Raw genomic sequence first — 23,949 nt, forward strand, 5'->3', positions numbered from 1 at the left:
TTTGTTTGATGCTACTATGATGGCCTCCAGCGAAGGATCAATGGATTTATGGTTAGAGTTAAGTTTTATTAATTTTTAAAACATACATTCTGGGCCATTTCTGAAAGTTTATTTGGGGTAAATACCATCTATACGTCATCATATATAAGCTTTCTTTTAAATCACAGCACAAAGTAAATTTTATGTCTTTGGACCATATTTTCCCCCATACATCCATATGGATATTAATAATAATAATAATAATAATAATAATAATAATAATAATAATAATAGATTTATTTCTAGCCCGCCCAATCATGAAGAATCCGGGCGGGTTACAACAATAAAATACAACAAATTACAATAGAGTTAAAAAAATCAAACCCTAGACCTACCACCACCCCCCCATTCCCAGTACTAAAACAGAATTAAACAGTAATAATATTAAAACATTTAAAACATTAAAACATTGAACAACCAAAAAATAGGCAGAAACATTGGCGGGGGAAATAGACAAATGAGGGGACAAATATCTTTATATCTGGGGAGGATAACTAGGTTGGAAAGGCCTGCCGGAAGAGATCCGTCTTGAGCGCTTTCTTAAAAGCTACCAGAGTGGAAATGTGATGGATCTCCTCTGACAGGTCGTTCCATAGTTTAGGAGCAGTGGTAGAAAAGGCCCTCTGGGAAACTGATGTTAGCCTAGATTTTTTTGGCTGTAGTAGATTTCTTCCAGAGGACCTTAGTGTGCGGGACGGACAATAGGGAAGAAGGCGTTCCCTCAAGTACTCTGGGCCCAAGCCATGTAGGGCTTTAAAGGTAATCACCAACACCTTGTACTTTGCCCGGACACTAATAGGCAGCCAGTGCAAGGGACCTCAAGACCGGTGTTATATGGTCATTCCTAGAAGTTCCCCAAAATTTGGTCCACCTTATCGTGTACTCTTTTACAGGCTCATCTTTTGTCTTTAAGTTTAGAAGCCATTTATACACTTTTAAAATTATATTGTCATTGTCTTTACACAACTCTACATAAATCTCATTTTCTCTAACCTCTATGGCTGCATTTCTCTTGTCATAATTAAATCTGTCCTTAATTTGCATGTAAAGCAAATAAGATCTTCCTTAAGAATATTTTTCTAAATTTAAGCTTCTAGCTAACTATATGGTTGGGATAGTGCAACCATCCTCAATTTTAACCCATTCTTTCCTTTAAAATTTTTTTTTCCTTCAAATCTTAGGGAAAAGTCTGTTTATACTTATACCAAACTTGTAGGAGAGCCTTTCTAATACAATGATTTTTAAATTCAGCATGTGTCTTATCTTTATGGGAAAGGAACTGATTCGGCCAGGAAAGGGGCGGGATTGATGCATGCATGCTTCCTGGCTGCTCCTTCCTGCGCTTTTTCCTCCCGGGGAAAAGCCGAGGAGGAGGAATGCGCATGCACATGGTGGCCTGACCTCGCGAGTAAGCAAAATCATGAAGATCAAAGCCGCGAATGTGGAGGGACGACTCTCTCTCTCTCTCTATATATATATATCTATCTATCTATCTATCTATCTATATATATATATATATATATATTTTCTAGGTAGTCTCCTTTGATCTTACTAAATACCTTTATGAACAATCCCATTCCAATCACTCAGACTAGTCAGATTTTGTAAATGTAGTTCAGATGCTTTTCTTAATATATTTTCATAGAATGCTGATTTCTCATTATCCAGGAATCCAGGGATTTACAGTTTAGTGAGGTACTTACTATCCTTGTCTGGAGAGCTCCAGTGCACTCCCCTGAACTATTTTTCCTAAAATATACTAAGAAGAGAGTATGAGATTTATTAAACTCTCCCTTCATCCACCATCTTGAGGGAGAGAGAGGCAGGCCAGCTCTAACAGGCCTGCCAGGAAGAAGATTAACCATCCATTAAGAAGCCAAGTCCTCCCTCTGGTCCATCTGTCTTGGTTCAGGCCTCGGAGGTAGAGAAGAACTACTGGACCTCATCCCCTTCCCCACCACCACTCCCTTCTCCTTTTGTGTCATGTCTTTTTAGATTGTAAGCCCGAGGGCAGGGAACCGTCTAATTAAAAAGACTGTATTTACAGCGCTGTGTAAATTTACAGCGCTTTCTAAATAAAGGTTAATAATAATAATAATAATAATAATAATAATAATAATAATAATAATAATATCCTGGGAAGCGAAGTTCAAGAAGAACTGACATAACTATGTAGTAAGATATCCTAAAGTCTGCAATCAAATTCAGCAGTGTGGTAAATGCAGAAGCTTGTTTCACCATTTGTATGTTCCATATAAATTCAAATTTTAAAAAACTATGTAACAGTGCAGAAACATCCTCTATTATTCTTGAGATCTGAAGCCCTATGAGGATGAAAGGAAACAGCATGCTAGTATGCACTGACATACCTTAACAATAAAATTGCATGGTGCCGCTGTCTTTCCCTGATCTTGGTTGGGAGCCACACAACAGACTAATCATGTGAAAGGAAAGAAGGAAAACAACAGACTAATGGGTACAGACTTAGAAGTGAATCATCTCCAGCTCTCTTTCTCTCTGCTTAGCTTGAAGCAGAGGTGGCAAGATGCATGTGTGATGATACTGACAGATTTTACCACCCTGCTTTACTCACACCTTTTCATCGCTGAGGGATCAGGAACTGCTTACCTCGCTGCCACCACTATGGTCTTCTGAGCCGAATAGATTGTAAAGCAATGAGGTACAGACCATTCATTTTCACTCTCTTCCACCTGCAACAAGAGAAATTTGCTTCGTCATTCAGTGAGCAATAGTATAAACATCTATAATTGTGAGTAGAAAGTAATAGCCTGACAACTGTGACAAATCTGCACATCAGCTACTTTTAAAAGCACTGGTAATCCACATCTAATTAGCCTCTAGTGGAAAAACTATCAGCTACAATTACATTGCCACTTCAATAGGTGGTAAACAGGGTAGCCATTCTGTGCATTAGCTTATTACTCACCGGAGGATCCAGCACTATCAACTGAAAAAGTAAACACATACACAAAAAAATAATAATTAAGGAGTGAGAGTACATGCAGTGTTTTGGGTAGAAGCAATATCAATTAACACATTCAGCTGGCCTTGGAAATAACAACAACTTGTCAAGTCTTGTCAAAACTGATGCCAGAAAACTGAGTGTGTTTGCTTTTCCAGCTATCTTTAACACAGGCAATTATGCATATAAACATCCAAAGAAAGACTTCAGAGCCACCACCAGCAAAAGTCACTTGAAAAACATCATCTTAATTTGAACTTTCATTTGTATTGAAATTTCAAGTGAAAGTTCAATACAAATGAAAGTTCAAATTAAGATGATGTGTATTTCATTATGTTAATACCTGGCTGCTGTACACTTACCAGCATTCCATGCAGAGGAAGATGACCATGAATTTTGAACTGATTTGTTCCTGTTACTCCTTTGCTTGTGTAGAGCAACATATCTGAAAACTGTAGCAGGAAAGATGGTCAAATTCAAGTTTATGACACTTTAAAAATATTTGCAACTAACCTCTCCCATCATTGTCACTTTATTTGTATACTGCTTTCCCATCTACACTGAGATCAAAATATCCCATAACATTCAGTGACAAAAATAATCAAGAAGTACATACAACATCATTCACTATTTGTACCATTCATTACTTAAAAAACAACATTTGTTTAGTTGCCCTCAAGCCTCCTGCATTATTTCTTTAATGTAACTCAGCATTAATACTGCTTTTAAAAATCAAGCCCACTTCCCTACAGTAATACAGGATTTTATAAATTATTATAATGATTTCTCACTACAACAGTATTGGTTAACAAAATGATTTTAAAGTAATATTGAATTCATATACAGTCCCCCCCACACACACACAAACAAATGTGGGTTTGACATTTGTGATTTTGGTTATTCTCGAATGTTAAACCTCAGACTCCTTCCAACCTGGAATAACTTGAGAGACACTTCTCTCAAGCCTTTTCAGGGAACTGGCTGCCGCGTGCGGGGAGCGTTTTCTACATTCGTGGGAGTTTTGTTCCCCTAACTCCCATGAATGGAGAGTACCGACTGAATCAAGAAGAAATACTTGCACTTTTTGGTTCATAATGAAGGATGGGGTATAAATACCATAAATAAATAAAAATAATTAAAAAGAAAGTGTCTAAAATGGCTGGAAGTAATTACTTTGTTAAGCCCCCCCCCCAAATGGTTTCCCAGGAAGTGACCATTCATTTTTAATTGTCCACATCAGAAAACGGCTCACATTATATTCAAAAGAATATCTTTGTATTAAAAAGTTTCACATAAACAACCCTGTAGGAGAAGATCTACAGGAAGCTAACTTTTAGAAATACCAGCCCTCACTTTACTGTAGCAAGACAGCATTATCATCAATTACAATCTTGAACAAAGATCAAACTCACCAGAAAGAACATCCTTTGCTGTAAACCCTTTTTTGTTAGCTTGTATAAGCAACCTTCCCGGATAAATTCCTGTAGAAAAAGGATAAAAGTATTTTCTTTGCTCAGAGCGTTTCTTTACTTGTATCTTAAATGCCTTTTTTCAGGGCAACTTACAAGGAAAATCAAATCTGGTGGCTCTTCAGTTTCCTAAAATTTATAGTACCCTCCAGCTGTTTCCATCCCCATTCTCAGATGAAAGTAAAACTATGGTTAAGATTTGACTTGTAGTGGAGAGCCTAGATCTTGACATCATTACAAGATCATTGGTGCACAAGAGCAACCAGACAGCTCCTGGGCAAAGTTCTTTCCATCTACTAAATGGCTGTTGTCGTGTTCTGCTTCTATAGAAGGAAACACTACTGTAGCCTTCCAGGGTATCCTTTCCTCCCTGGTGTGAAACGGCACATGGATGGCACCCATGCAGCCAATGAGTGGCTAAAGCAGCTGTGCCCAGGAACCATCTGGTTTACCTTGTACACCCAGGGTAAACAACTACACAAGTATATACAGGATGTGTCCTTCTGCAACACTTTAAAAAGTACTTGGCATAGCTAGGGGTTATACCAGCATAAGTCAGTGAAAGAATCCTGGCCTATTATACAGAATGAAACAGTTCCATGATGTAAGGGGTCAGTTTGAGATTTAGTTTAAAAATCCAGCATGCCTTTATAGGGAGCATATAACCCTTGTTAAAACAGTTTCACTGGCTAACAGTTCATTTCTGGGCACAATTCAAAGTGCTGGTTGGGACCTATAAAACCCTATATGGCTTAAATATCTGAAAGAGTGTTTCTCCCCATATGAACTCCATTATGAGTCCTAAGCTCTATAGGAGAAGACTTTCTCAGTCTTACCACCATAAGAGGTTCGCTTGGTGAGGACACAAGAGATAGCCCACAAAATATGGCTATTTGACATTGCTGGGCTTTAGCGAGCTGGCTATTGAACAACTTCTTTATTACTACCAAGAATAACTAGGTTCATCATAGATTATGTGACTTCTATTTTCTTTACTGATGTAGCATAGAAGTCGGAGTGCTGCGAGTATCCCCATAAGGGAATAGGTAGTAAGATTCCCTCTGTTAAGAAAGACTGCACAATATTGTGTTAATTCTTGTCACCTGTGTGATTGAAAACAGGGAAACAATAACCCTTCAAAGAACCATTTTTCTTTGTGGTTTTTAAAAATTTCACTTTAAAATCTGTGCTAGCAAAACCATATATGCAAGTTTCAAAGATGAAATACATTTTGGCAGGAAGAGTGCAGTATTTGCTAACCCTAGAGTAAAGCAATAAAACCTCTAAAGCCATCATCTATACTGGAATTAAACAAACAGTACAAATAATAGGAAGGTTCATACATGTTGTTTAAAGCACAAAAGGTTTACATCTAAACTGAAAAAAACTGCTTACTCTGCCAGCTGCAACAAGGTTATCAATGCCAAGCAGGTCATGCTGTAATTCTGTCAACTTCTGGAAATTTTCCAAACGGATCAGGCTATTTTGAAGATGTGATGTCATTTCTGTGATTTCCTTCAGTGCATCTGCAAAAAAGAATTACAAAAAAGAAAAACACACTACAGACCTTAGTTTACTACCACTTCAAATATAACAGAAATGTTAAAACAATTCAGACATTATCCTGAATTAAAGTAACACCCAAATATAAAGGATACGAGGAAACAATTTCTAATTGGAGATGTGATGTTGTTTTATTACTCAGTAATTGCCACTTGGATATCCAAAATTAGTTTCCAGGTTAACTAAGCGCAGGCCTGGGGCCGATTTTAGGGCTCGGGAGAGCAGACCATCTGCATGCTCCTGAGTCCTACCGTGTCGTCCAGGTGCCGATGGCATGCCATCCAAATGGCATGGTGCACAAGGGATATCACTGTGCCGCTCCAGGACGCTAATGGCACCTCAGCAGCAGCGGAGAAAGGAGCCGCATTTTGCGGCTCCTTTTTCTGGGCGCATCATTGCCGCAACTTGGGTTGCCGCAGCAACGTTCCACGAGAGAAAAGGGCGCCATCTTGCCACCCCTTTCTGCCCCTCTGTATCCTCCCTATCATTTCAGCAGAAGCCTCAGATGCCAAAGTCCCAGTGCACTGGCTCTCTCTTCCTGTGTGACAGCTAAAATGCAGTATTTTGAAATCCAAAAATAAAAATAAAAATCTAGGGGTAGCCATGTTGGCCAAATAACAAATCCAATAACATCCAAACAACGATACCTTTATCGGGGCAACCAAAATGCACAATACATGTTGCACGCTTTCGAAGTCACACTGACTTCTTCATCAGGCAAACACATCTGATGTTTCTGCCTCCAACAAAGGTAAAGCATTTTTTCCGAATATTGGCACTGTTTGGCATGCTTTCCCGCTACATCACCTAAAGTGTTCCTGATACAAAACTTCAGTGTTCTCTACCTACATAGGAGCCTGTGGCTTCACAAAGGAAGGAGACATGCTGGATTCCAATGGAACGTCTTTGACTTGCAAATGGACATTAAATTTCCTTGATTTTGAAAATCTACCAGTGACCACATGGCCAAATGGGGAGGTGTCAGCCTGCACATAGCCCTCCCCACCATCTGAACTAGGACCAGAAACAGATCAGGCAGGCCCATGACTAATAGCTTCAATTTCTTTCTTCTGTTTGCCTGATGAAGAAGCCAGTGTGATTTCGAAAGCTTGCAATAAGCCTAATAGGCTGGTTGGCCTAATAAAGGTATAATAGTTTGGTTGTTATTCGAATAGGGATTCAGTATGAATTCACACTTGTTTATAACTTAGTGACAGCTGTCATCAAAGATCAAATTCAAAAGTCAATACTTTCCAATGGAAGCTGCTCATGTGCTCACTTGAGTAATAACCCACTCAGTGAAGTACATGAATGTGTAAATCTGCCACAGCTAAATGTCACTCCGCTCAAAGAATGCAGCGCCAAATAAATAAATAAATAAATAAAGCTCAAGCAATTTTATAGCTGAAACTTTAGATATTTAGTCACAGTTTTGAGGTCCTGAGACAAATTCCAGCAACCTAATAATGTGTAACAGGAAACTTTGTAATCTGTTTTAGTTTCTTATGAAAGCCTAGAGGCCAAAAACAATTAAATCTTATGAAATACTTTTGTGATGAATGCTATCCCCACCAAGACAACTCAAGTGCTGACAACCAGCACCAGAAAACGAGAAGATAAAAATGTCAGCTAAAGGCTTTGAAGCTATTTGCTTGATCCACCACTCACTTCTGCAGTCTGCATAGTCCCGGTGATCTGGCGTGTAGTGCTTGCAAAGTCTCCCCAAGATCAGTTTGTAGTGCATTAACCTCTGAATGGGTTTGAGTAGGAAAGTGTTGAGTGGCAAATAACAAACTTTCTGGAGTTCAAATTCCTTATAAACCATTTCCAGTTTCTTAATACGCTTAGTTGCTTTCTCTAATTCGGTTAAGACTTCATCATGCTTCTGCAGGTAGCTGGTAAACTCCTATGGGATCACAGAAGATACATTCATGAGCAGACATAATATTTTCCACACATTGTTGTTTAACATTTTACACACAGTTTTCTAAGGAGATAAAGCTGTTGATCCAGTCTTATCTGCAAAACTGGACCAATTTCTGAGGGGAAAAGGTTCAGTTGACCAGTAACAGAAACTCCTTTGCCAGCCAGGTTTTGCTTACATTATGTAGAAACCTTAAAATAAAAATGTGTTTGTATGTGTGTGTGCATGCGAGTGTGTGTGTTGGTGTTTAATCACTGCCTAAGCTGATCCTTACAAGGGACATTCCGATTCCCAGCTACAGTGGTACCCCGGGATACGAATGCGCCGCCTTACGAAATTTCCGGGTTACGAAAAAAAATCAATTAAAAAAACTGTTCCGGGTTACGAAGGTTATTTCGGGTTACGAAGGAAATTTTTGGTGCTTTTCGGCGCTTTTTCGCACCAAATCGCGGCTTTCGCTATTAGCGCCTATGGGTTTTCGGCTTGCGAAAGCTTTTCGGGTTACGAAAGCGGCGGCGGAACGAATTAATTTCGTAACCCGGGGTACCTCTGTATACCCAATCTGAGATGCAGAGAGCCACAGAGCAGTCTTAGAGCCCAAACAAACAGGCCAAAATAAAGCGGCTTTCAGTTACTTTGGAGGTATCTTAAGAGGCCAGAAGCTGCACTCCAGTCCTTAGGACTGGAGCATGGCTTTGGTGCGGCTTCCGGCTTTTTAGGATGCATGCATCATTTAAACAGGAGACATATATTTAGTTGAGATTATATTAGGCTTTCTATGTATCAGTTTAGGAGGGGAAATAGAAATCTACAGCTGAAAAGACAAGGATTGTGGGAAATCCCAGGGTCTTATGCTGTCTCCCTCTAGTTAGTTTCAGTGTGTAGTAAGATTTCAGCCAAGTCAGACCTGGAGAGAGTATTTTCCTTTGACAAAAAGATAAGTCCACAGAAGAGTAAAGTCCACAGAAGAAGAAAGATAAACCCACCAAGAGGAGAGAGCAAGGTATTTGAAAAGGACTGTTGAGAAAAAGGAGATCAGTTTCGTGTTTTTGTGTTATAACCGGTAAAGCTTTTGAAAACTTAAGAAATTTGTGGACAAGTCTTTTGTTCAGGCTGTGTTCCCGAGAGCCAGAGACCTTAATACACCCAAAGTCCATAGCATCGCTCTTGGGACAAAACATGGGTGGAAGAATACCAGATGAAAAATAAAAGTAACCTGGGAGTTGATCTATCAAAGTCCTTCTTTGCTTTTGTTTTTTAAATATTTCAACCTGCAATCATGTATGTATGTATGTATAAGATATATATATGGCTATGGTTAGGATTTGCACACAACAAATCTTAGACTGTTTCTTGTGACTTGAGAACTCAAGAGATAATTGATGATTATTGGCTGGCACATAAATGTGAATATTAACACTGCTCTGGACACATCAGAAGATTAACATTGTTGCTCTGGACATAGTATTTTGACATTCTTGTCAATTGGTAGCAATATTTGACTATTAATAGAAATTTATGCCAGAACTTCCACAAAGAGAAATTGGCAATCATTTGTGGCCTAGACAAGATTTACCATTAAAAAAAGGAAATAAAAATACTTCAGATAAAAATGTTAGGTGTATATTAGTGAAATACTGAAAATGGAAGTGCATGCAGGTTCTTGGGAGTTATTTATATTTCCATACCTTTAGTGTGTGCATGTTTTTCAGCATGACATCGCCAATCCGTTGATAATCTCCTTTTGCAGAAGCACTGGAACGTCCCTCCCTTAAATTGAGAGTAAGAAGTTATGCTGTACAGAAAGCTGATCCCTAAAATTATTCTCCAGAGACAGCACCCCACCAAAAGCTGTTTTCCAGAAAGCAAAGGTTACCAAAGTATGCAAAGGTTATCAAAGTGTAGTAAACCAGAATTGTATTTTTTTTAATTGTCTTACCATGACCAAGCATGTTGGTGCATCCTTATAGAAAGGCAGATCAAGGAATAGAGATTAAGCCTGTGTTGGATGTGGTTACACTCCCTGTGAAGATGCAGGTCAACTGCATTTGCACAGTGCTAGTTTTGATGGATATGCCTTAGGTTCAGGTTATTTGAAGGACAATATTTTCCTTTATGAACCAGCATATGCTTTGAGATCTTCTGGAGAGACCTTTCCCTCTGTCCCACCAATCTCACAGGTACATCTAACAAAAACATGGGAGAGGGCCTTCTCAGTGGCTGCCTCCAGGCTCTGGAACACCCTTCCCAGAGAGCTTACGCTGGCACACACACACCTTTTCTTTTCACAGACAAGCAAAGACTTTTCTGTTTAGACAGGCATTTGATTAAGTACTTTATAAGGTCCGTCTTACCTAAACACTGAGCTGGATTTTGCTAATTGTTGTGCTGGTTGTTGGAAGCGAAAAGGCATCAACACTTGTATTTAGTAATCAGGGACAAAGGGAGCTCTAAAATACATGCCTGGCTTTTAGTTTTCATCTTTCTGTTCTTTGATCTATTATAGTCAATATCACACTACACTGCTATAACCCTATTATTACATTTTTTTACTGTTATGGCAGCCTCCAGTGGAATTCTGGAATTTGTAGTTTAGTGAGGCCTAAGACCTCTCTGGCTGAGAATTCGAAATGCCCCTCTCTAAACTACAAATCCCAGAATTCCACAGGAGGCAGGCACTGCTATAAAAGTGGAATAACAGCACTATAACAGTGATATTCAGTTATGTGTTCAGGCCTTTTCTGTTTCCTGTCTCACTAGAAACATAGAATCATACAATCATCCAGTCCAACCCCCTGCCATGCAGGAACTCTCAATCAAAGAATACCCGAAATTCGGCCATCAAGCTTCTGTTTAAAGATATCCAAGGAAAGAGACTCCACTACACTCCGAGGGAGTGTGTTCCACTGTCAAATAGCCCTTACTATCAGGAGGTTGCTCCTAATGTTGAAGTGGAATCTCTTTTCCTGTAGCTTGAATATATTGTTCTTGGTCCTGTTCTCTGGAGCAGCAGAAAACAAGCTTTCTCCCTCCTCAATATGACATCCTTTCAAATATTTAAACAGGACTATCATATCACCTTCTTAACCTTCTCTTCTCCAGGCTAAACATCCCCAGCTCCCTGAGTCGTTCCTCATAGGGCAAGGTTTCCAGACCCTTCACCATTTTAGTTGCCCTCCTTTGGACACGCTCCAGTTTCTCAACATCCTTTTTGAATTGTGGTGCCCAGAACTGGACACAGTATTCCAGGTGGGCCTAACCAGAGCAGAATACAGTGGCACTATTACTTCCCTTGAACTAGACACTATACTTTTATTGATGTAACCTAAAATTGCATTAGCCTTTTTAGCTGCCGCATCACACTGTTGACTCATGTTCAACTTATGGTCTACTTGGACTCCTAGATCCCTTTCACATGTAGTCTCATTCAGCCAGGTGTCACCCATCCTATATCTGTGCATTTCATTTTCCCCCCCTAAGTGCAGTACCTTACATTTCTCTGTGTTGAATTTCAAAGGTCATTCCCCCTTTCTTGCAGAATTAGTCTTTTTACAACGCTTTGTGTGGAAGGGAGCATCCATGAGGCTTCTGCCTAGGATGGCTTACACCCACACATGAGAACCAGCTTTTATTGGCTCTTCTGCTAAAATATAAATCTTTTTTTCTATCCCAGATGGGTTTTCTGTAACAATAAATGTAAATTTTACTTTTTAACCTTACCAGAGCAACTTGCATATTTCTATCCTGTTGTCTATCACAAGTTCACATGTACTACACTGGCTATGCTGCACTCTGCTTAATATAAATACCAAATATCCCTACACTGGTTTGTGTGTGTGTTTAATTATGTATGTTTCAACCTACGTTTAATATGTTTATTGTTTAATTTCCTTTTAACTTTTGTATTTTGTGAACTTTTAATGATCTATTTTTAATTTGTTGTAAAGCACTTTGAGTCTGAAACTGGGAAAAAGGTGAGATACAAATTAACAACAACAACAACAACAACAACAACAACAACAACAACAACAACAGGGATTATTCTCCCTGGGTTCCTCTACCCAGCAGAACTGTCCAAACAATCTGGGGACTCTCCATCCATGGTTTGCTTAGTATGATGTCCAGATCTTGATCTCTGCCATCTTCAAACCAGAGAAACAAGCCAAAGTTTTGAGTATGGACAGTTGCCACTGGCAAGAGGATCCTAGCAGGAATCTAGAAGAATGCATTAGTATGCTTGCTCACTCATAGGAAGCCAGATTATTATTCTTTTAATATTGATTTGTTTTAACATTCAAATAAGCCCAGTAACAATGGCTTGGACTGAGTTGGAAACATTCATTAATGTTGTCGGAGGAACTAGTTAGCCCTTCCCTAGCCTTCGTGTTTCCTCGAGATCTGCTGCAGAAGACTGTGAAGCCCTCTACAGCAGAGTTTGAATGGTACAGAAGGTTGGGGCAGGGAAAGGAAAAGAATATTTAGTTTGAGGTCATGTGAGTTAGGAGGCATGCTGATATACAAATCTTCTATATAAAAAAAAAATCTGAGTATTTGGCTAATAAAGTGCAATTTTAAGTTACACTGCATGAATGATAGGAAGTTTCATCAGCTAACAAGAGAATGCCATGAATCAAATGTTCACAATGTTGTGAAAACTCACCAGAGTGCTACACGCTGCTCAAGCTCTTTCAGGAAACCACTGTGAAACTCATAGATAGGGTCTATATTAGAGAAGAACAAGGACATGAGTCCTTCTGGCATGGCATTCTCCTTAACAACTGCACTGCGGAACCACTGCAGAGGAAAGAAAAGTAATATGAAAAATAGGAAATAAAGCTTTCTCTTCCTACTATAAGCAACTTGAAAACTATGAAAAACCCAGAAAACTGGTGGAAGACATTTAAAAATAAAATTGAAACAAAGTCTTTGTCATTTGATACATTCATTAAATGAGATGCATAAAAGGTTGCTTACAATTATAGCAACTTTGACATTTCAATTTGTAACATTTATTAAAAGGCTAAGAGAATGAGACAATGTGTATCTCTGACCCTTAATTTTTTTATTTGAGAAGGTCACTACCATTTCCATTTTATAGACAGGAAATAGAGTGAGACATTCAGCCAGGTTATATTGGAATGAATTTGGAATTAATAAAAACAAGATTCACACACACATACTTTTCAGAAACCCAAACTCAGCCGATTCCATTCTTCATGCAAATTGTTGAACAAGCAAAGGAACACAGATAAAGCTTTTTCTGAAGACTGAACCAGGAAATTATGGCCAATGGTTGACAAATCTGAATATGAACTGGATGCTCAATATGGCTTCTGCATACAGACTTGTTTGGAAGCCACTCACTATGGCTTCCCAGTCTGGATGTGCAAGGGAACTATGTTTAATTGCAATTCTTGGCTTGTTTGCCTACTGGAACGAAAGAAAGAATGAAGCTGCTACATTTGGGTGCCTATCTTGGCTTATTAAGCTAAGGTCTTAACCATCTAAATGGGGCCCACCTAAGAAATAACTTGCCATATCCAGCCACACAAAAGACCTGGGTTCAGGGTCTTTCAAGGGTGTGTTTATTTCAAATTTTAAAGCAATCACTAGGGATTATAATTTGGAATGGGAACGCATTTCTGAAGAAAGAGGGCTCAGTCATATCCACTAACATTGTTTCCCCAGTTTAAATCCTTCCCTGTAGCTGAACAAAAGCAGGTGTGGGTTAATTCTCCTCTATAGCACACATAGACTTCATATGATGCTCCCAATGAAAAAAAACACACAGATTTCTAGACCAATATAAAATTTGACCCTAAAAACGACACATGCTTTTGATTATCAATAGACCTAAAAGAGTTCCAAAAGATATGTTTACTCATAAAAGGAATAGTTTAGAATTAAATGTATCTGCAAGGAGACCTTGAGAGAACAATATATTATTGACATACATATTTTGAAAGTATGCAGAATTCATATTTTCTTTCAAATAAAAATGCAGGTGCTAAATAATCATTATGAGAGAAGAACCTTGATATAAGGTGATTAGCCATGTTTGCAGTAGCAAATGGTGAGCGATTTTAGGTGAAAGTGTCCATCAAAACAAAACCACTAAAACAAAATAAAAGCTGCTGGGAAGATGAAGGGAAAACTCAAGAAGAAGAAACAGGAAATTTTGATCCCATTCTAGCAAATGAAAAGCATGGGATTACATGAAAACATGGCTGATTAAGGCAATGACTTGTAAACTGATTAAGACAACCTTTTGGGAGAACAAGAGGCCATAGCAGTTTTAATTTACTTACTACAGTTAGTACTTCTAGGTCCTTCAAATAAGTTCGTTCAGTAGCAAGAATTTCCTTTGCAATGAAATATGCTTTGTCTGTTGGATATCTCTACAAGATACAAGCAAATCCCAAATAAATGAAACTGAAAATGCTTCTTATTAAAAAACGAACTTGCTACAGTAAGACTCCTTGAAATGTCCAAATGTAGCAATACAGCAGACAGCTGAAACCATGACCTCCTGCTGTGAATGGCTTTAAACTGTTTTTAAATGAAATTTTGAAGCATCTATGCTTCAGAATTAAACCTGAATCTGAGTTGCATACAGGAGTTACTAAACCACATTTTGGTTCTGATCCAGATATAGGGTTTTTTTTTTTTTTTGTAATAAACTGTTTTCTGTGTCCAACTATCATTGTCATAACCCTACTTCTGGGGGAGTCTGGAGAGGTTGAGGGCCAGAAAAAACAAATGGGGGGGGGGGGGTATGAAGTGTATGTCTATGCAAAGTCATGTTGCTTTGAATGGCTTCCATTTCTTAAAAAACACAGACCATGCAGAAACAGAAATAACATGAACACTGGAAGCCATAAAGTAGGTCCCCCCAATATAATATACTGATTTTTCAATACGATACCAGACCACAGTCCTGCAATGCTGTATATGATTTTTAACAGAAACAATATTTGCACAGAAGTCACATTTCTAATGGGGGTGGGAAGAGAGACTCTTAGATCTAAAGGTTATTTCTCTCATATGACCTCAGAACTTTGATTTTTGTTCTGGGCAGTTTCACAGTCACTATGACTGAATCACCAGCAGCAATCAATATTGTTATTAATAAATATTTGTATTGTTAATTAAGGATTGAATGAACTTGGGAGACAAACAGCAAACGTGTCATCATCCCATTTTTTAAAAGAAACATGCTTTAAAAATATAATATGTTTTTGAAAAGGAATGGCCAAATATTGGACTGTAATATGGTATCTCAGAGATTCAAAGACGGCTGGATTTAAGCCATTTTGTTAAACTATCTTTTATATTACACCATGCCTCCACAGGTAATTTAGGATACAGTTGATGTTCCCAAGATAACATTTAATTTGCATTTAGCTGTGACATGGACTACTTTCTTAGCAGTTTAATAGGCTGCATAAAGTAGGGTAATCATTCTTTGATAGAAAAGATGAATTGGTTGGAAAGCCATGCAGGAAAGGCATTATGCATAATATGGTTCTTTGGAAAACAAACTACAATATAGCACAAAAGTACTTACATTGTACTAATATGCAACATAGAAAGAGCAACAGAAGCGGAGAATCATGCAATGGGCAGAAACAGAAATTGCATCTTTTATTAATTAGAGTCCATTTATCAGAAAATTATCAGAGAAATTATCAGAAAATATGAAATATAACTCAAAACAACAAAATCAAAGACCCTTTCAGGAAAAATGGTCTCGCCTTATAAATTATATTAATACAAATTTTATATCTGTTTCTCCTCCATCTAGCCACTGTTCTCTATGGTCAGATTTATTTTAAATAATTTGAATTGTGTAAAACCTTAATAAGGAATACCTTATTAATTTTAATAAGGAAGGATTTTCAATGACTTGAAATTCTTTATACCATTGCTTTATGATTGCAAGATTTTGTATGATATAGTTTGAATAAATTTTATAAGAAGGAAAAAAAGGGTCCATTTCCCTCTGCTTTACCTTCCGCTTTGTTTCATCCTCTTCCTCTACTCTGGCACCACCAACATCACTCAGAACAGGACTCAAAAGAGGAGATGAGCCCTGGCCAGATATATTCATATTCACTTGAAATGGGGGATTTAAGGTCATTGGACTCTTCATTTTAAAAGAAGCCAGCTGAGTACCTAAGCATCATATAAGGAAGGAAATGAGGAGAGAAGTTAGAATAATTTTGTTTACCTCACACATATGAAATCCCCACTCCACTTTCAAGCAGTTTCTATCAAGCCTATTCACTTTTAAAGGCTGTCAACCAGTCTTTGAACACAACCAGAACTTCCTGCAATTCAGCCTGGTATTGGCTGCAAATAAGGTCTTTTGAACAAAATGCACTACAAAATAATAGCCATAATCCACTTTCCTCCATTCTATTTAAATCTATCAAGGGGTTGTCTGCATGGGTCAAAAGGGCTGGGTTTCCCCCACAGGCCAAAATCCCAGAGGCAGGAGCAAGCCTGATACAACCTGTCCAGATGTGGATCTGGAGGAACCAACCTGACCCCGGGGTAAATGACTTTTACCCCAGGATAATTTACCCCTGGTTTTCCATGGAGTTTCTAGGAAACTCCATAGAAAACTGGGCTTTTTATACCACCCCCTGGTGCTCCTTACCTTGCCGGCTGACACTTTTACTTAGAAGACACCCATCGCTGCATCTGACATAGAAAATGTTAACCTGGCTGCACCTGTTTGCATCAGATGCAGTGACTGGAGGGGGGGTGTCTTCTGAGTGAAAGTGATGGGCATCAAGATAAGGAACACGTGCTGGTCCAAGGTCAGCATGGAGACGGGTGAATGAATACCCACCTATCACTGCACCAACCCTGGGACTGACTTGGGTGAGCAGCAGTGCCAGAAAAGCACAGATTCAGCTCGTGTTTCCTTGCTCATCTGTTCCCCCCCAAGAGAACAGTATTTGGCTTTAATATAATCCCATTGGACAAGTACAGTTCTGTTTAACTCCTGAAGAGGGGCAGGAAATGCACAAAACCCATGTCTGAGTTAGAGAGACCACAAAGTCTTGTTTTCAGAGCACAACTGATTTCAAAAGCTACATGGACACATCTTTCTAGAAATACAGAGAGTACACACTGAATTCCATGTCTCACAGAGTGCAGAGCTAGGGGTCCTAGCTATATAGGAGTTAAATTATCCACATTACATAAAATTTCCTCCACTGGTGACAAACTACATTGCATTATTCATTGGGTGCATATAGGTTTTCCGTTTGTCAAGAAGCTTTTGTGAACATGCTTAGGTCATGGCAACAAGGTGATTGTCCTGTACCAAGGATCATAGGAGGAAGGCCAAGGATATTGTCAAGACAATATTTTAACGCAATTAGAGTTTCTAAGCTAAAGTTTCATATTTCTTTTGTAGCTTTCCTATGGAACAATCTATTGAGTAAAATACAAAGTGATATTCTTTATACAGGTGATCTCTCATTTTTAATGCATGGAGCAATAACTTCTGAATTCCTCATTTTCCAAGCAAATGGAATGTGCAGTTTGGCATACTGATGTTACAAATAGCTTCTACAAAACAGCAAACCAGTGAGATAGATTAAAAAATGTCACTTTAAATATTTCTGGTCCCCTAACAAGTAGTATTTGCTTCTTGAAGCATAAAATTTTGTCTTAGGTTGCTCCTCTCATTCAAAACAAAACAGAGCAGCTTCATTACAGATGAATTTTGAAACTTACTTATAAAGCTGTTTTGCAAAGGACCGTAGCACAGTTGGCTCCTACGCTGACAATAGTAAACTGCTCCTAAAGATACATTGCCACTCCCACGCCAAATTCCATTCTCTGCAGTCTCAAGAAAAAGCAGAAATCTTTGTGGTCTTGCCAACATTTATTCTTCATTCTGCAATTTATATATTTTTTAAAATTTACACCAAACTGTCCAGAAATATCTACCCAAAGATATCTTATGGACACAGTAATAAATAGACATAGAATAATTTTATGCTTATTTTACAAGCAGGGATTAAGAAGCTGGAAGAGAGCCAGTTGTAGGCTTTCTGGTGCATTATCAACATGTATTCAAGTGCTGGTCTTTTGACTCAGGAAGAAAAGCCTTTTAAAAATCATGAGTGTGCAAGGAAGAGGGAAGCAGCATTAAAAAAGGGAAGGAAGTTTTAATGCATGTGTTCAGAGTGACTTAGTCAGGAAGCTAAACAATGTTACACTTAGTCACCTGGAAGAGATTCGGACTATAGAGGATGAAGTTAACTATTAACAGGCCAAACAACTATATCAGTTCATGCGGTCCCTGCTTTGCTTCTGACTTTTTGATATCTCTATAATCCACAGTAAAAGAATTTGTTGGCATTTGTCCCTTAAAGGGAAAAATGTTAAATCAATTTTAACATGTAATTTAAATACAAAGAAAAGGAGCAAGCAAATGAGTGCCCCACATATTTACACTTTCAGTATTCTCGTTGCTCTCTCCAACAGAAAATACTTCTCTTTCAATTGCTATCTAAACTTTCAAAGCTGAATATGTATGTGGGTATGTGAGGACATTGAACATAGTATAGCATGTTGCATATTGTTGCTACAACGATGGGAAGTTCTCCAATGACAAAACCTCTCCCTTCTGAAAGTGCACTAATTCTGCCACTAAAAAGTGTGACACACATTTCACACTAGCTGTATTCAACTGAATATTTGTATGGCAGTTGAATACAGCTACACTTTGTAACAAAGGACAGTTTTGAAACTTGATACAAATCAAAATGAAAGTTTAAATCAATTAAAAATGTATGTTCTCAGAACTAATCAGGTGATATCAAATGTCTTCTGTTACAAAGAAGTCAATCAATGGAAGTATTTTGCAGTCTATCCTGACAGAAATTGAATATGAGAGCATTTTGAAGGAAATTTAGAAGGGACATCATTTCTTTAGTTTTGATTATGGCCCAAAGTCTCCTTTCCCAGGGAGAAAAAGTGTGCTTGGAATCCACTGACATGATGGCCACTAGCTGTTACAGAAGCTAGTGTTTCTGCTTCAAACTTCAGTCTCACAATTTGGTGGGCCTTTTAGTATGTCTCAGTGTTGTTTGTGTGTGAGGAAAATTCCCTTTTGTCACTAAATCCAATTTCTGTCCTTTCACAGAAGGCTGCACTTTGAAGCAGGTGTTTCATGTTGTTTTTCAGGCATATGCTTATAAAAGCAAACACAAATATTGTCAGAGAAGTGAGAAAATAACGAAAAGGGAGTTAGAGTGCAGAACCTTCAGTTTAACATGTTTTAATCCATACTTAAAAGGAACAAAGAGAACTATGTGTCTTAGTTCTTGTTTCCTGATATATATCCCTATTAACATTTCCCCCACTAAAATACGGAGAGAAGAGAAACTTTTGCTAAATGAACTCTTTATCTTTTAAAGCTGGTTCATTAGTACCACAGACTAACAATACATTTACAAAAGATTAAAAATCGCCAGGACATGAACACTCCCCAAAGGCTTGCTATTCCAGTACACCAAGAATTGAGAAGACTTCTGCACTAAAAGTTGCAGTAAAGCAAATTTTATTTTCAACATGAATACTACGCTCTCAAGAGATGACATTAATATACGGGTATCATTAGGGATACACCCAACACTGGATGAATACTTAAGCAACATGCTCCACCATTTCACTCCTCTCCTCCCTCCAAATTTGCCCTGGAGAGCTGCACAACTCTCTAGTGTGGATTAGGGGCTTGAGAGTTTGAGCAAGGAGAGGGGAATCCATTCTAGCAATGGTGTCCATTCTACTGGCGGACAAACATCAAACCTCATTTTTTAAAAAAACAAAAAACTTTAGAGTACTAGATAAAGCCCTTGGCAGGTCTTGACTACAATTGCACAAATGATGTACCCACAAAGAACAAGTGGCTCAGCTACAAAGAAAAGCTGAGTAGCTGTTTATTATATATGTACAATTTCCTCTTTCAAAATGAAATGTAATTGCTTGTCAAAAATATGGAGTTAGCATTCCAGACCCACACATTGCTTTCAAAATATCAAACCATATCCCATGCTGCACATATGAACCACTGTGGCCAGAACAGCTGAGGAATCTAGTTTGTAAGATATGTCTGAACAAAAATCTATTTCAAAAAAGTTTAGCTAAAGGTTAGCTTCCATCTAACCTTTAGCTAAAGGTTTAGCTAAAGGTTAGCTTAGATGGAAGAGTAAAGAGACACAGAGATGCATGAATTTCAACATTTAGAACATCTTTTAAATTCATAATGGATATAATATTCTGTCTACACTAGAAATTTTGTCTGCAGAACTTACTGAAGTGCTGCTGTGATCTATTGGTTAGAAGTCTCCAAGTCTTTGCATCAGTAGCTCTCCCACTAACTTTACCACATTACCTTATAAAACTCACATTCCCAAAGCCTCATCTTCTAACTGTAAAGTAGGGATATGATGAGCCTAATTACTGTATAGTTTAAAGGACGGCTAAGGTATTACACCAAATGCCCCATTAACCTTCAAATTGAAAGAAATTTCAAAGTCCAAGAATACAAAAACACAGCTGTCTCAAAACTATATAGTTTTACTATTACGGAACAATGGATATGCACATTTGATTCCCCTGAAAAATATTTGAAGGTCTCATTCCCTGGCTCTTAAAGTAGTAGTTGTAGGTTCTGATTAAAATAAAGAACCAATCTTTATAATAAAGGACTAATTTAGAACTTGCTATCATTTATAAATATCTTACTATCGATGCAAAAAGCTGTTATTTGGTTTTCTCACCTAAGAGGTATCTGATGAAGTGGGGCTGGAGATCACAAATGCTTATGATAGAAATGTTTTTTTTCTCAGTCTCAAAGGTGCTACACAATTCCTTTGTATCTAAGTGATATATGATCATTATACACTAAAAACTTAAACAAAACATATGGTGTATGTAAAAATGCTATGGGAAACATTTTACTTAGAATCACAGAATCATAGAGTTGGAAGAGACCGCAAGGGCCATCCAGTCCAACCCCCTGCCATGCAGGAAATCTCAATCAAAGCATCCCCAACAGATGGCCATCTAGCCTCTGCTTAAAGACCTCCAAGGAAGGAGACTCCACTACACTCCGAGGGAGTGTGTTCCACTGTTGAACAGCCCTTACTGTCAGGAAGTTCTTCCTAATGTTGAGGTGGAATCTCTTTTCCTGTAGCTTGCATCCATTGTTCCGGGTCCTGTTCTCTGGAGCAGCAGAAAACAAGCTTGCTCCCTCCTCAATATGACATCCTTTCAAATATTTAAACAGGACTATCATATCACCTTCTTAACCTTCTCTTCTCCAGGCTAAACATCCCCAGCTCCCTGAGTCGTTCCTCATAGGGCAAGGTTTCCAGACCTTTCACCATTTTAGTCGCCCTCCTCTAGACACACTCCAGTTTCTCAATGTCCTTTTTGAATTGCGGTGCCCAGAACTGGACACAATATTCCCGGTGGGGCCTGACCAGAGCAGAATACAGTGGCACTATTACTTCTCTTGATCTAGACACTATACTTTATTGATGCAGCCTAAAATTGCATTGGCCTTTTAGCTGCCGCATCACACTGTTGCCTCATGTTCAACTTGTTGTCTACTTGGACTCCCAGATCCCTTTCACATGTACTTTCATTCAGCCAGGTGTCCCCCATCCTATATCTGTGCATTTCATCTTTCTGCCCTAAGTACTTACCTGTTAACAATAGTTCCTCAAGAACTAGTTCTGTGCATCAAACATTCACAGAGCACAGCCATGTAGTATGGGTCAACCTCTTGTTAATAAAAGCTTTCATAAAAGCTCTCAAAGAACAGATCTAACATTGTGTTAAGGTGAAATGCCATTTTTTAAATGGAACATCATTATAAAGAGAACCTATGGTGTATTTCATTTCCCAAATCAAGACAGATCTGTTGTTTTTCCCTCACTTTTTCATATGTGAAGTTATATATAAAACTGCCTAAAAATATGACAAGCTCTTGATAATGTGACTGACAGTGAATCAGCTATGCTATGGTGACTTTTGTTTCTACCCTAAGGATTCAGCTTCTGGAGAATCACACCTTCAGACAGTATTATTTAGTGTTATTTATATCAAAGAGGTTGTACCACTATAGCGATATGTTCTTTCTTACATCAGGATATGCTTTAAGAATATAAAATTAAATAAGTAGGACAATTATTTTCTTGATTCACAAAAATGGTAAGTTATGATACCAGTGAAGTGAAGCAAAGTTAATTGAGACCAAGGGCCTGAATAAAATAAATATATTTATTACCTGTATTCTTATTCTCACCGAGAGATCCCTTGAAAGATCTCCTCAGATATCAAAATAAATTGAACAGTCTAGGTTATTATGTTCCTTAGGGACAGAGGTGTCATTTGTCATTCTACCTCAGGCAGCAGAACTGTGTGTGTCCTGCCTGGATCTCGGGGCCTCACCAGTAAGAAAGTGGGCACCAAAGCATGTAGATTACTATGCAAATTAAACAAGCAATTAAAACAAGTACAAATGACAGTATGTGTGGAGGACAAAAGGGACAACTTTAAATAAGACAGGGCACAAAAATGTCAAGATCTGCAGAACTCCTTATTGGTACATTCATTTGGAGAGCACATTTAGAATTTTGGGAGAATTCACCAGCTAAGCTAAATGTAGATCACTTTTAAAGACCTATCTGCACTAACAAAGGCTAAGATCATGCAGCAAACATCTACCTATCTCACTGAGCTACCCTTTAACTCCCCATCTGATCCTTGAAACCTGCCTTAAAAGCAATCCTGAACGACGGAGATCTACATTGCTGCTGAGTGGGGTGCTTCAGGATGACATGACCAGCCCCCTCCCACCAGTAATGAGGCTGAAAGAAGCAGAAACAGGGAGCCCAATGGTCATCAGTTACAACACTCTGCTGGCTAGCAGGAGGGGATTGGTCATGTCAGCCTTAAGTGCCCCACCTGTCAGTACCACAGACCTCCACTGCTCCAGAAGGCTAACTGGCTTTTAACGTGGGTTAGGGGGTCATTTGCTTTTGTGGCAACAGTGTCACAATCGCAAAGGAGAATACAAAACAGTTATGATGTCCTAAGTCTAACTTAAGACATCACGACTGACTAAAAGGATGCCATCCAAAGTAAGCAAATTTCTACAAGTGTTTATGTACAGCTTTTAATAATACAAAAATAACAACTGATGGTCAAAGCTGGCTTATTACAAAAATTGTATCACATAACAAAAAGACTCAAGAAAAAAACCTGTGTTGTATTCTGTGCTGATTGAAATGGCTTCTACTTTTCTAGACATCATACAGGAAGCTGGAAAAGGGCAATCTTTTTTAAAATAAATTTGTCAACAAGGAAAAAAAAGCTAAAGCATATAGTATAATTCATAATGAATACCTTCTCATTTTATTGTATAAACAATTTCAAAACTATTAGTACAAATTCATAGATATATCATTAAGGCAATTTCAACAGAAAACAAAAGTGTATATAAAAAACAGTTTGAATATGAAAATTATAGAATAATGTATTTAGATATTCCAGTCCAAGAAATATACTTGTCTCTTGAATATGTATCCACTAAGTGACTAATTAAGTAAATGCTAATATCAAGGCACAAAACATTTGGTGCATAAAACTTTAATATTCATGTCTTGTATGTTCTGAAAGTTATCCTTCACAATTTGCTACCAGTACAGATGATCTGAGTTTTCTGATGTGCTGCATAAACAGAAGTTATGACCTGAATCTGAATATGGCACTTTTGTAGGTCACATTTATTTCACTCATATTCATTTTAATTTAATTGTACATCTGATAGCTAAAATGGTTCTTGATTACAGATTAAGGCAAGCATGAAGAGTTGCAAAACCCCCACAATATGAATTAGTTCATCCTAATATTGTACCTTAAATTTGCTACAA

The 23,949-nt window shown here is 38.1% G+C and overlaps 1 protein-coding gene across 2 annotated transcripts in view; it reads right to left on the bottom strand.

The window, feature by feature from the left end:
- The window catches only part of FARP2 (FERM, ARH/RhoGEF and pleckstrin domain protein 2), a 92,575-nt gene that overhangs the window by 6,274 nt on the left and 62,352 nt on the right, over nucleotides 1-23,949 (bottom strand). Inside the window, exons 14-23 of one of the 2 annotated variants that reach the window (XM_042460969.1) lie at nucleotides 15,990-16,153; nucleotides 14,287-14,376; nucleotides 12,639-12,772; nucleotides 9,667-9,748; nucleotides 7,723-7,960; nucleotides 5,887-6,017; nucleotides 4,435-4,503; nucleotides 3,385-3,474; nucleotides 2,668-2,750; nucleotides 2,409-2,473 (exon numbers count right to left, since the gene is read on the bottom strand). In XM_042460969.1, coding sequence (XP_042316903.1) covers nucleotides 2,410-2,473; nucleotides 2,668-2,750; nucleotides 3,385-3,474; nucleotides 4,435-4,503; nucleotides 5,887-6,017; nucleotides 7,723-7,960; nucleotides 9,667-9,748; nucleotides 12,639-12,772; nucleotides 14,287-14,376; nucleotides 15,990-16,153 — 1,145 coding nt within the window. In that variant the 3' untranslated portion in view covers nucleotide 2,409. The remainder of the gene's footprint in view (nucleotides 1-2,408; nucleotides 2,474-2,667; nucleotides 2,751-3,384; nucleotides 3,475-4,434; nucleotides 4,504-5,886; nucleotides 6,018-7,722; nucleotides 7,961-9,666; nucleotides 9,749-12,638; nucleotides 12,773-14,286; nucleotides 14,377-15,989; nucleotides 16,154-23,949) is intronic. The other variant, XM_042460970.1, reaches the window with a different exon arrangement.

The sequence above is a fragment of the Sceloporus undulatus genome, chromosome 3 (genome assembly GCF_019175285.1).
Source record: "Sceloporus undulatus isolate JIND9_A2432 ecotype Alabama chromosome 3, SceUnd_v1.1, whole genome shotgun sequence".
In the NCBI taxonomy this organism is placed as follows: Eukaryota; Metazoa; Chordata; class Lepidosauria; order Squamata; family Phrynosomatidae; genus Sceloporus; species Sceloporus undulatus.